Source organism: Schistocerca nitens, chromosome 7, assembly GCF_023898315.1.
Source record: "Schistocerca nitens isolate TAMUIC-IGC-003100 chromosome 7, iqSchNite1.1, whole genome shotgun sequence".
Classification (NCBI taxonomy): Eukaryota; Metazoa; Arthropoda; class Insecta; order Orthoptera; family Acrididae; genus Schistocerca; species Schistocerca nitens.
In genome coordinates this window covers 632,979,243-632,993,156 of record NC_064620.1, presented here as the reverse complement: position 1 = coordinate 632,993,156, position 13,914 = coordinate 632,979,243, and the positions used below count along the sequence as shown (strand labels likewise).

At 41.1% G+C, this 13,914-nt stretch overlaps 1 protein-coding gene across 1 annotated transcript in view; it reads left to right on the top strand.

The window, feature by feature from the left end:
- Positions 1–13,712, top strand: part of LOC126194656 (TRAF3-interacting protein 1) — a 260,931-nt gene extending 247,219 nt beyond the window's left edge. Inside the window, exon 13 of the mRNA XM_049932847.1 lies at positions 13,344–13,712. Within this exon, the coding sequence (XP_049788804.1) occupies positions 13,344–13,485 (142 nt within the window). The 3' untranslated portion in view covers positions 13,486–13,712. The remainder of the gene's footprint in view (positions 1–13,343) is intronic.
- Positions 13,713–13,914: the final 202 nt, after the last annotated feature.

The window sequence follows — 13,914 nt, the reverse complement described above, 5'->3', positions numbered from 1 at the left end:
AGAAAACTGGCAGCATCAGTCGTAGGAGATTTAAAATCATTTATTACAGCAAATTGATTTCAGTTACTGTGTGTCCACCTCAAGTCTTGAACAATGAAAATCTTGAGTTCAAAATTTGTTTGTTGGCTGCTATGTTCTTCTGTACTAAAGTCATGTTGACTTTATAATATGTGCTTTTATTACAGACGTCTCAGAGGCAAAAAGCTTATCGACCAGTGTACTTGTAGTCAGACCTGATGTGAGAAATATCCTTGTCAGTCAAAGCCAGGTATTTTAAGGATTTCAGTCACTGCACATCAAAGTCCTTACCGCTTTTAAGTGCTGTGACCTAAACCATACAACCAAACACTGCACAAGAAAGCAAGTGGTCTGTGTCAGTTGTGGAGGAGAGGACCATAAAATAGAAGGAAAGAAAAGAATGCCAAAATGTGAAAAATGCCATTGGCTGCACATGTAGAGGCAGGGGAAAATAACGAAATAAAAATGATGATGAGGACTGTCAAATCTACAAATTACTTTACGCAAGCCTGCTTACAAAAATAGACTATAGGAGTAGCTGCTAGATCTGCAAATAATTCAACAATAGATAATTACTACCCAAGCCACATTCTTAGTTCTAAGGTTCATACAAAGTACAATACAAACACACAAATTGACTTCCACTAGAATGAAAAGTCATTTCCTGGTGCCATCAGCATGGTTTGTTTCTGGAAACACTGAATGCTTACAATGTCACAATTCCTTCACTAGTCGACAATGAGGTGGTTGAACCTAGTCTCCTTAATAGTGCAGATACACTGAAGATATGTGCTCTGCAAGACTGACAGAATGAGGAGTAGTGCAGCAGTTGAAACAGCACCTCTACGAGTAGGACACCGTGCAGATCGCACTTATGCTCAGAATACAGAAACTTGAGCAATAACAGTGCAAACATGAAATTATGATAAACAATGACAAATGAGTGATGCATGTGACAACCAAGAATGTTGCAAATGAACTTGTGACAAACAAGCATATAATAAGCAAGGGAGTGACAGGCAGAACCAAGTAATAAGGGAAAGAAAATAATTTCCGTAGATACTGGCAAACTCATAGATTAAAGTGGTGATAAACAACATGGGGGTAAACAGATTTAACAAGGACCTGGAACTTGAGGAAAATTGTCCCTGTTATGAAGGTGCAAAACACACTGAAGGGATCAGAAGAAGTAAGACTTAAAACATGGTGATCTAAACACTTTGGAAACAAGCCTTAAATTAAGTAGGTTTCAGCATAGAGATATGCTTCAGGCTGTGCTGCAGCTCTGATCCATCAGTCTCACCCAAAGGGAGCCTAATTTTGTTTTCTGACAGTGGAGCAGACAGATAGGATGACAGTGCACAAGGGGAAGCTACCAATAGAGTCACTCAAACTCTGTAACCTTCTTCAACAAACATGTTTGCGGGGATCAGAAAGTCTAGATAGAGAAAAATGTTTTTGAGATATGATCAGGGCCCACAGTATGGTATTTTTTTGACCACAGCAAATTGGTACAAAGTGCTTTGTCTATGCAAAATTGTTCTGAGGCTCCTGCAGCTAAATATGATGAGGAATACTTCAGTGGCTGCAGAACTCTCGTTGCTTATTGATGAATATAAATGTGACATCTTATGTTTACGGAACCCATACGTCAGGAATGGACATCTAACCTGCCTTGTGCCACATGCCACATAAATCATTGGAGACAGCAGTGCCACGGAGGCAACTGTAGTAGGCAACTGTAGTTCTCAACTGGAACTTCAGCATCGCTAGGATAACTCAACATTGCAATAGCAATTTAGTAAAAATTTAAGTAAACAGTGACAGACAAACCTGGGTGATATTGTCATTATGTGTTCTCGTGCACAAGATACCTTCAGAGATATGGTAGACAATGTAGCACATTTCTCTAGAGATAAAAAGTTACTGATAACTGCACACGTGAGTGGTAAGTTAAAACTCTGCAACACATGTAGAACTGATGATAAGGGACAAATTGTTAACCATATAAAACCGGATAATAATGTATTTATATTTAATAGGGAAGACCAACCACACATATATAAGGGACATGCTGGTGGAATGAACAGTATCAATATTAAACTTCCTGGCAGATTAAAACTGTGTGCCCGACCGAGACTCGAACTCGGGACCTTTGCCTTTCGCGGGCAAGTGCTCTACCAACTGAGCTACCGAAGCATGACTCACACCCGGTACTCACAGCTTTACTTCTGCCAGTACCTCGTCTCCTACCTTCCAAACTTTACAGAAGCTCTCCTGCGAACCTTGCAGAACTAGCACTCCTGAAAGAAAGGATATTGCGGAGACATGGCTTAGCCACAGCCTGGGGGATGTTTCCAGAATGAGATTTTCACTCTGCAGCGGAGTGTGCGCTGATATGAAACTTCCTGGCAGATTAAAACTGTGTGCCCGACCGAGACTCGAACTCGGGACCTTTGCCTTTCGCGGGCAAGTGCTCTACCAACTGAGCTACCGAAGCACGACTCACGCCCGGTACTCACAGCTTCACTTCTGCCAGTACCTCGTCTCCTACCTTCCAAACTTTACAGAAGCTCTCCTGCGAACCTTGCAGAACTAGCACTCCGGAAGTTTCATATCAGAGCACACTCCGCTGCAGAGTGAAAATCTCATTCTGGAGTATCAATATTACTTTAGCCAGTGCCATAAAGATAAAGTGGATATCATCAGTTACACTGCACACTGTAACCATTGACCATGTTATCACCATTATAGACATTCATGAAAAAATGACACACTATAATACAGACAACTGACTCATCATAAACAAAGCTGAATGGAACAAACTCAAAATGCACAAATATCAAGAACTGGACAATAACATAACCAGTAGCATCAAATGTAGGACACTCAATTTGACTGAAATATTGCAGACAGCACAAGGCATCACTACACCACGACTATTGAACAGACTGAGGACAAAAACACCCTCGAGCACTGAACTAGATTGGGACAGGACATGAGGCAGGAATGGAAACTGTATCAAAGGACAGTCACAGCGAGAGATAGACAAATAATAATAAAATATTATATAGAGCAGTCTCGATCGCATAAAAACACTTTTATTCTCAAGTACTGATTGGTTTTGGCCCAATGTGGACCATCTTGGGACTGTATGTCTTTGATGGCATGTGGAGACTGCAGTTGACATCAGTCCCTGCTCCTTGTCATCACCTCTACACATCACCACTAGAGTACGGTCTGAAGATGATCCACATCGGGGCGAAACCAGTCACCACTTTTGAATAAAAGTGTTTTTGTGTGATTGAGACTGTTCTGTATAATTTTTCATTACTGTTCATTGTAATCATTGCTGTGTCCAAATTGTTTACAAAAATCACCAATAGGCAAATATAATTACAGAAATGCAATGTTCTGTTTAAAAATGTAGTATAGATGATTGGGAAATAGCACTGGGAGGAATACGGATCAACACAGTTGCAAATTAGCATGTGGAGTCAGTGACAAAATAATACAGAAAAATTGAGTCACCTCTGATTCTGGCAGTGCTAAAGCAGGATGACAGTACAATCACAAAAGGATGGAGGAATACAGTGCAGTTCTTGCTGAATACACTCCTGCCAGATGATGACCCTATAACAGACGCAGCAACATAATACTGACTAAGAAACAAACTAGACAAGGGGGATACAACTGTAACCATCAGCAACCAATTCAAATAGGAGGTCACATTAGCAATAGCAAGACTAAAGAAAAACAAAGTTCCAGTCCTAGGCAAAATCCACTCAGAAACTACACACAGGTTGCACCAAAAATAACACCATATTTAATGGATTTATTAAATGATGCTTGTTTCTCGTAAGGATACCTGAGTTGTGGAAGACAGCTAATGCTGTAATAATTTTAAAAAGTAGCTAATAAAGACCCTTCAGAACTGGAATCCTATTGTCCTGTAAGCCTTGTAAATTCTATAGCTAAAGCGTAGAAATGGCTCCTGTGCTATAGCCTAAAGGAACATAGAGAGCTCTACAGCCTTTGCCAATATCAATACGGATTCAGAGCAGGGAAATCAACTGATAATGCAAGAAACAAAATTTTCAAATTATAGGGCACATCCTGCAAAAATGTATATTTCAGATTTTAATACACATTGTAGGCATCTTTGATAATCTCTGGTTGCCTGCACTGTTTGCGCGATTCCAAGAACTTCAGGTAAGTGGATCCCTGTGCATTATTTGCCTGGATTGGTACCAAAACAAAGTAGCAGAGTGGCAGGTGGGTAGCCACAGAGTAGTCAAAAGGATTACAAAGGGATGCCCCAAGGCTCAGTTTGTGGACCCATCTTCTGGGATATCACAACTTAACTCCTCCGGCTTCTCACAGAAGGAGGCGAGCACACTGACAGGGTCATGGCCTACGCTGATGACATGTTTGTCATGCTATATCCAGACATAGGATCGACATTAGAGAGCAAAGCCATTGGTATCCTCAATACAACACAACATTGGTGTAATATAAAAAAATTAACATGGCACATAAGACAGCATATGAGGAGCAATTTTTCAAAACTCATAATGTGTAGTGGAGAACAAAATTGAGGTTGATACAAAATCGTGTATTTTAATTTTCAAGCCTACAATGAGAGCTTTGAAATGTAGCAAATGCAACAAATTGCATTTTGTCCACTACTATGAATGAATCAAACTACATTAAGCCCAGTACAAATTGAATTGGTCACATGTGTATCGGTGCATGGAAAGAAATTTGCAGGCAATTATGTGCACACAAATCCAAAAAGAATGTTACAAAGTTCTCATAAGACAACCAGCTACTAGTTTTTCAGAAGACCTGAAATAATTTTTTTCAGTTCTCACATCAAAACATACTTCCAAAATGCCGTACTCAATCATATACTTGAGTGGCATTTCGCTGCATAAAAGATCTTACCCAATCCACATCCAGCTGCAAAAGATCACAAAAACAAGCCTGCATGCTCTCAGGTCCGTTAGTCGCATGACCACTACTCAGTCAAAACTCCATCAGCGGCCAAATACACTTGGTTGCAAATGGTCATTTACATTTGACATTTAAGCACTCCATGTCCTGTCCATTGTATTTTCTGTAGGGCAATTATGCCTGCCTTGGTTTTATCGAGTTGATCTAGCAGTGACCTCAGGGGCCCCGTCCTGTACAACAATTGTACATTCCAGGTTCCAATAAATACATCATTTTTTCATTTTCGCTTGCCTTTAACAGTGCCATGTAGTCATCTATAAATTCGTCCGGCTGAGGTTTCCATTTTGACACAGCTTTATTCAAATGTTATTTTTTGTTTTTAACACCAATTTCTGACTTATCATTCAAAACACAATCAAACCTGATATGGATTTAAAGTAGATGTGTTTCATTGTTGTTAACTTCTCTTGCCACTTATATTTTTGTTTCTAAATCACTTTTCTCTCTCGTCAGAAAATTCTTGGTGAAATTTCCCACAATACACATGTTCCAACAGACGGTGCCACAGCTGTGATATGCATTGTCATGTTACTCCGCCCCAGTTATCTTACAGAGTCAGTGCCTTCTTGCCACTGGGTGGTTTGCAGTTGATGTTGTAGGACTACACAGAGGTGCTCTTTGAGCAAAAGTCAGTTCTTTATATATTTCTGAACATCCATCTGTCTATATTTGCAGCAAAAGCAGGAGGCTATCATAGCATTTGTGGCATGTTGCCCATTATGGCATGCCTGTAAACTGTCATGACATTGCGCCATGTGCAGCTCTTTGTGTATCACTACTACCCTGTTACCCTAGTGGTTCTTACAGTATAAGATACCAAGCCCTCTGACAAAATCTGTGTCGGAAGCATACCAGTAAGATTCTACATCTCTTTCCTGTGCTTATTTCAACTCTTCTATGAGAACATCGTCAGTCTGGACAACCTGTACTTTGCAACTTAAGCCATCATCATTTTGATACGAGGGTAATCCCAGAAGTAAGGTCTCCTATTTTTTTATAAGTACATAGACCTGTTAATTTCTACAATGTTTACATCAGTTTACAGCTTGAACATTTAGCTATTTTTTGACATAACCACCATTTCTGTCAATGCATTTTTGTAGACGCTGTAGCAGTTTTTGTATGCCCATGTCATACCAGCTTGCCGCCTTGCTGTTCAGGAAGTTATGAACCTCTTCTTTCACCTCGTCGTTGGAGCTGAATCGCTTTCCGGCCAAATGTTCTTTTAACGCAGGGAACAGGTGATAGTCACTGTGCGCCAGGTCAGGACTGTAGGGTGGGTGGGAGATTATGTTCCACTGGAACTGATGCAGGAGAGCAACGGTTTGCCGAGTGATGTGTGGGTGAGCGTTATCATGGAGAATGTGTACGCCCTTGCCCAACATTCCTTTTCTCTGGTTCTGAATTGCCCGTTTGAGTTTTTTCGGAGTCTCACAGTACCTGTCAGTGTTAATTGTGATCCCAGCGATTCAGCTCCGATGATGAGGTGAAAGAAGAGCTTCATACTTTTCTGAGCAGCACGGCGGCAAGCTGGTATGACATGGGCATACAGAAACTGCCACAGTGTCTACAAAGATGCATTGACAGAAATGGTGATTATGTTGAAAAATAGCTAAAAGTTCAAGCTGTAAACTGATGTAAACCATTGTAAAAATAAACAGGTCTATGTACTTATAAAAAAATAGGAGACCTTACTTTTGGGATTACCCTCGTACAAACAACCTGGTTTATGGTGCACATCATTTTATTACAAAAGTTACAGTACTCACACCAGGCCAGCATGGTCAGTGATCACAGTGAACTTCCACCCATACAAATAGAATTTGAAATAATTTACTCCCAAAACAAGGACCAGTAACTCATTTTCAGTACCACTACAGTTTACTTCTTCTGAATACATCTGTCTAGAAACACAACCTATGGGATTTTTTTCCTTCCATTATACTCCTGACTAAAGACAGCTCTGAGAGCATAATCTGAAGTGTCTGTTGAAAGAATAAAGGGTTTTTTCAGAATCTGGGGAGACCAGCAAAAGTGAACTACTTAAAGCATTCTTAATTTGTCTCTTGGCCATCTCACACTGTTTTGTCCACTCAAATTCAGCACCTTTCTTCAATAACTTTGTCAAGGGTTTAGTCACCATGGCATAATCCTTCACAAAACAGTGACAGTAATTAGCTAGACCAAGGAGTGACTGTAGCTTCTTAAAATTAGTAGGAACTGGATAATTCTCAACTGCTTCTGTCAACCTTGGGTGTGGCTTAACTACGTCTGCACAAATAATATGCCCCAAGTGCTGGACCTGTGGCTTTGCAAGCAAACACTTCTCTATTTTTGAGCTTATTTGAGCATTTTGCATCTTGGGCAACACACTTTGTAACCTTTCTGCATGTTCCTCAACTGTTCTTGAAAAAGTTGTTATATCATCCAAATATAAGAGACACATAGTGGGCTTCAAGCCTCTCAATAGTAATTCAGCGAATATTTGAGAAGTAGCAGGCACATTCCCTAGACCAAAAGGCATACAAAGAAACTGATATTATCCAGAAGTTGTTTTTGTTGTAACAGTGCCCGTAATGGTCGCAGGGTTTAAGTGACAGAAAGCGCCGCGGGACCCGCGGAGCAGCCCGCGAATACAACACAACGGACACGACCAACGAAGGACAGAACGAACAACAACAAGATCGAAACAATGGAGTCACAAAAAAACTTAACAACCACGTCCACTTGTACACAGAACAAGAAAGTAAATAAGTTGTCTATGGCGAGGCGATATGTCCAGAGACGTACACAAGATTAGACTCGCTGGCTGAGCGAGAGGCAGGCGCTTAAATACTTTATCGGGGGCGCCGCTATTGGCCGCTGGAACCACATGTTCCCCTGTGGTGCCCCCACATTAAATGCGGGCCAGGAGGCGTGCGCCGCCACAGCTTACGGCGCGATGGTGCAGAGACCTCTAGGGGTCTTCGACGTCCATGACTTCGGGTGGGATTCAAATTCTGCAGCATGCGGTACCAGAGTTTTGAGTCTATCTTGTGGCGCAATCAAATTTCCTACCGTATTTACTCGAATCTAAGCCGCACTCGAATCTAAGCCGCACCTGAAAAATGAGACTTGAAATAAAGGAAAAAAAAATTTCCCGAATCTAAGCCGCACCTGAAATTTGAGACTCGAAATTCAAGGGGAGAGAAAAGTTTTAGGCCGCACCTCCAAATCGAAACAAAGTTGGTCCATTGTAATATGAGACACAATTTAGGTCGAATGAAAGACGATACAGCTACAGTAGTTTGGTTCGAGTCGTAAGCTTAGCAGTTAAGCTTTACCAGGTAGCCATTGCTATGTGTCAGGCGCTCCGTCCGTATTTATATGGGTACCCTTCCTTTTTCACGTGCTTCGTCTGGTTTGAATCGATTGCTTATTTTGCTTTGATCTGATAAGTGCCATTTTCCTTGTTATAGGTGTTTACGTCACTCTAAGCTGAAAATGCATTACTGTACTGTGTAATGCATTGTTTGTCGCATTTTGATAGTGCGTGTTTACGGCCTGTCGCCGCTCGCGGCATGACTTGCTTTTTGTGCGCGCTACCGCCGCTTAAAAAAAAAAAAGAGGAATCGTCTCATTAGCGAAACAATGGCAAGAGACTGCTATTTGTTGTTACTTACACTGCTGCTTTCTTTGATAATGATCAAAAATAACCAGATGCGTATGATAGAACATGCGTATGATAGAACATGTTCTGAACGAGAGTTTTGCGAAAATTTTCCTCCGTTTGAAAATCTTTGCGGCCGCTTCTTTAGTACATCAAATTCTGCACAGAAATTAGTCATCTTACATTTAAAATCTAGTCAGTTGCTGTGCTTCATTTCTGACTGTATCACTTTTAGGCATAAGAATAATACGAATATAAACATGACACGATACGTATATTCTTCTGCGTTTGCTGTTGTCTCACTCTAGTTTCGTAGTTTATTATGCAGACAGGATTTAAATGAGATAGCAGCAAACACGAAAGAATACATGGCAAAATGTTTATATTCGTATTATTCTTATGGTAAAGAGAATACTGCATGTGATTCACATTTCATCAGGTTCCTATTAGCTACCATCTCTTCTCACAGGTAGGAAAAAACTCGGAACGTAGAGTGGGCCATATTGACAAACATCCGTAACAGTCTTGCCAGTCGGATTTTCGTAGTACATTGAAATTCTGCTACATTCGAAGATGAACAATACGGAATTTGTATTTACTTCGTTGGATAATGTATGAAAATGCAGTGGTTGAAACTCGGGGCGGAGAAAAAAAAGCTCGTCTTCTACCTTTTTTTTTTTAATTTATTTACTGATGCAGAGGTTTTGGCGCCAGTATTTATCTTTGTGCCCACAAAGCATGCTTGTGTAGCCCTACATATATTCGACGGCAGAAGTTAGTTGTGGCGGCACCTATCAACATTTTTCAGAACTTCCGCTTGCTTTGCACTCGATTCTAAGCCGCAGGCGGGTTTTTGGATTACAAAAACCGGAACAAAAGTGCGGCTTGGATTCGAGTAAATACGGTAATCTGTCCAGTGTTTCATCGATACGGGGTAGAGGATGTGTGTCCGGGGTTGTGACCTGATGTGACCCTCTCTCATCAACACACAGACGATAGGGCTTTCTCCATTGAATGCCTTTTTGGAGACCATGACAATAGGCAAAGACCAAGGCTTGCAGAGGGTTGAATTATCCCTACAGCCACCTGCAGCTGAATAGTTTCCTCAACAACAGATTGTAGGTGAAATGACAGTCTATATGGTTTCTGGGTGATCAGTCTAGCATCTTCTGTGGGAATTTCGTGCAGTAAGGGGCTAGTTGCTGGCAAATAGTGCCATTCCTACAGTAGCCACACGTATTCTTCCAGAACAAGGTATAAAAGATTTTGCTCTGAATCAGGCAAACATGCTAATTTCTCATGTTACTGATTCCTTAGAAAAGGCATAATTGCATGAACCTTTCTCTCTGGCAACTGCTTTTTCCTACTTCGCTTAAAGTGTTTTTCATATCGAACCGCTTCTTCAGTTACTTCCTCTTCACTGGCTAGTATAGTTCCAAGTCGAATCTCTACATCTCTCTGACCAAAATTATCAACACATATTGATACTCATATCTTCTTTCCCACTGTTTTTGCATTACTTATGCTCCTTTTGACATAGTATTGAACCTAGTTGAGAATGTCATTCTGTCTGTACAGATCAACCAGAAAGTCCAATCTCAGTGGTATCTGAGTTCTGACATCAATTCAGAGAACTTTTCCCATTCCTCTGCTGATTCTGATGGGGGTGATAGTTTTTAATGCCCCTGTACGTGGTTTTATTGGAGCCCGTGGAGTAGGCCTCACACCACAGGTTCCTCACGACTGAGGTACGCTTATTGCCGGAACAGTGAGTTGCCTCACTGAAATGAACAGTTCACATCTTATAATCTATCACTGCCTGAAAAGGCTCATGAAATTATTCCCTGAAACAGCATTGAAATCTGGTCTGCATTTCCTGACCAGTTCCATGTCAAAATTGTACCTTCTCCCATCAATCTGCAAGTCTACTTGTCAGTGCCTACAGGAATGATTTTCTTATCAGCTAAACCTCTGATGTTGTTGTATGGCAGTTTTAGCACACATTTGTCACATTGTGACACAAATAAAACACTAACTGGGCTCCTCTGTCTATTAGCATTTTGACAGTTCTTCCTCTGAGCTTGCCTTCTAACACTATATTTTCCACCTCACTGATTTCTCATTTTCTCAAATGGTTCATCACTCTTGCAGGAGGCGAGGGTGACTGGCAGGACCTGCTCCACACTCATTTCCCCACTGCACACTTGTTTTTCCCCATTGTGCTCTCCCATTTTGCGTATTACTTTGTGATGTGACCGCTGCGGAAAACTACCTCTGATTTTGCAAACAGCTGTCAGTTGCATGCACTATCATATGACATTTTGTACAACAGGGAGTGCAGCAGTGCTCAGCTGTGTGGTTCCATTCCTCACACTTCTAAAAATTTGTATCATTTACAGAAGCACAACATGGCTCATTGCTATGCAGGGGAGTTCAAACAAATCGACCCACATCCTCATGTAACAGAGACAGTGTCACAGCTTTGTCTAATGAGGTGGGGGACACCGTTGTAACTTTATTTCATGAATAAACACATCAGTAGCTCTCAGGTCAGTTTCTTCAATGAGGACCTCATTTCATGTATCATCTTTGCCCAGTGCATATGTGTTGCAAGATACAGTTAGTATTCTATCTGCAAAAGCTTTGAGATCCTGGCAGACATTTTTGTGGTACAAAATGGACAACTGCTGTCGGTAACAGATGAAGCTACTTTTATCAGAGTCATGTTCTGCACACCCCTTTGCCAGCACATACAAGCTTGTTGCATCATGTACAGCATCAACAGAATCCAAAAAAGTACAAGCATCACCTGAAAATTGCAACTTGGCTACATTCAGAGGAAAACTGTCCTTCCAGGAGCAAGTGTGCCCCACATCACAGACATTCTGCAAAAAGGTGATAACACTCTCACTGAGTTTTCCCAAAAAAGAAGGGACAAATGAAACTACAGGAAGCATAACCCATATTGGTACATAAGTTTCAGTTTCCACTGCAGAGGCCCAGAGGTGCTTGCAGTAGTTGGACTTGCCGTCTGTCTAGTTTCATGTTCGAGTCAATGTAAAAAGTCAGCAATCTGCTCCTGTAACTGTATTTTCTGTAATAACAACTTACTACCTGCTCTCAGATGAGAGTGACATTATCTAGTCTTGGCATTTCAGGCAGTAGTGACTTTTTGCCATTCCTGTGGCCAATTTGCCACAGACTGCTTGTTGGGCACAATTACAAGATTTTAGACCAAATTTCTAGAACAAAAGGTGTTACAAATGAAAGGAAGGTCTCAGCATTTAACTACAACATTTAATTAACAAAAACACCCCATGAGAATGACATCCAGAGCAGCAGCTCACTGATGAGTACGAAATAAGTGGGCATAGCAGTGGGACTTACGTACACCTTTTCAATGTCAAGTGAAGAGATGCAGCAGGTGTGGGTCAGCAACAAGACACTCACTGTCAAAGACAGTGGCAACAGCATCAGCACAGACCCTTGTCAGGCAGCGTGGTGATGAGGAAATGTGGCACATGCCCCCAATGTTGGTGTAGGTGGGTAGGGCCGTGCTAGGCCGGTTGGCACAGCAGTAGAACATGTAGCGCAGGTGCTGTGCGGGCAGTGACTGCTAGGCCACAAAAGCTGCCATTGTGGCAAGAAAGGGCCCAATGAGGCCGAACACATGGGAGTGCTGGTAGCTCACATCACCCGTGTGTTGCAGGTGCAACACAGCATTACAGAGCACGTCGAGCACTGAGTACTGTGCAGCGTACCAGCTCTCTCTTCCAAAAACAAGGGGCCACTTTCCGCAAAATGACATATCGGTAATAACTTTTTGGCAGAGAGTTAGCATGGAGGTGGGATGTGGGCACCCGGGTGTGCTACAGAGTTTCTCAAAAAGAGAATTGTAATGAGAATTTCAGTGCTACGTTTGGTGTTTATTACTGTAAGCCCTGTTACTAAGGAATATAAGAAAAGAGCTGAGCTACAGCACTGGGAGGCCACTGGAACCAGACTGAGGGCGTGGTACCATAAGAGAGGAGCTAGCAAACACGTGTAACCGGGAAGAGAGCCAGTAGGCGAGAGAGAGCGACCATCTGTCTGAAGTGCTTGTTGCCGGCCCTCTCCACCTCTCTGACATGATGATTTTCGACCTTCTTATTTGCTGGCAGGCTGATACACTAATGTATCCCACTGTTAGCAAAGCCTTTCAAATGGTTGTGGGCAGGGGCGCATCGAATAAAATCTGGTACACTCTCACACAGTTTCGGCTTCTGTCTCTTTGTAGAATTCAGCACTGGAATAGTAAAATAAAGTGTAATAAAATTTTGAAAGAAAAATTCCTCAATGCTCGGAGTTCTGTCTCGGTCTGGTTGCTCACAATGTACACTGTCTTAAAAACTCTGCATATTTTTCTTCTGTTGACTAGTTAAACATGTACATTCTAAAAACTACAGTCTGTTTAAAAGAACTGAAATCATAATTTAATTATGTATAGCACTCACAGATTGGAAAATATTGGTCTTCTCAACTTGCATGCAGTATTAGTGAGAGTAGAAAAAATCCTGTAAAGAATATGCATAAAAGGATAATTGATTTATTATAGCCATTAGTGCAGTGAAGACTGATTATATATTAAATATTAATTTAATCTTAACATTATTTATTTCAGCCAGACATACCAACTAATTGAACCATTGAGAAGACAACTGCAACACTTGGGAAAAGCTACTGAAGACCAGCAAGAGCTAATAACTGCTTTAAAAAGTAAAATACTTCAAAATGACGCATATATACACAAACTAGTGACATGAGGCTCACTACAAAAGAGGGGGAGGAGGAAAGAAACTAAACTGCTTAAAAATTTCTCACAAGAATTTGTTACACATTAACTTGTATGTATATTGTAGCTAGAAAAGATTTTCTTTTTCCTGACATGCTCTTTGTGTTAAATTCTGTGGCTATGAAAATATATGTACCCAAGCATTATTCTAAGCGTCAAAACATTTCACACTAAAACCAAATAAATGTGTGACTTTCAGACTGGAGCATTCTTTCCAATTGCAGCTTATATAGACCATTAGTTTCTTATTTGGCTTTAGCTTTGCACAGCTGAGTGGACCTTATTTCAGACCATCCCACCAGCACTAAATTTTAACTAGTCCCTGAGAATCACTGCCAAGGTTCCCGTATCAGCAGTCAGGAATAATGATAAACTCTAGATCTTGAAGGAAGTAAAAAAA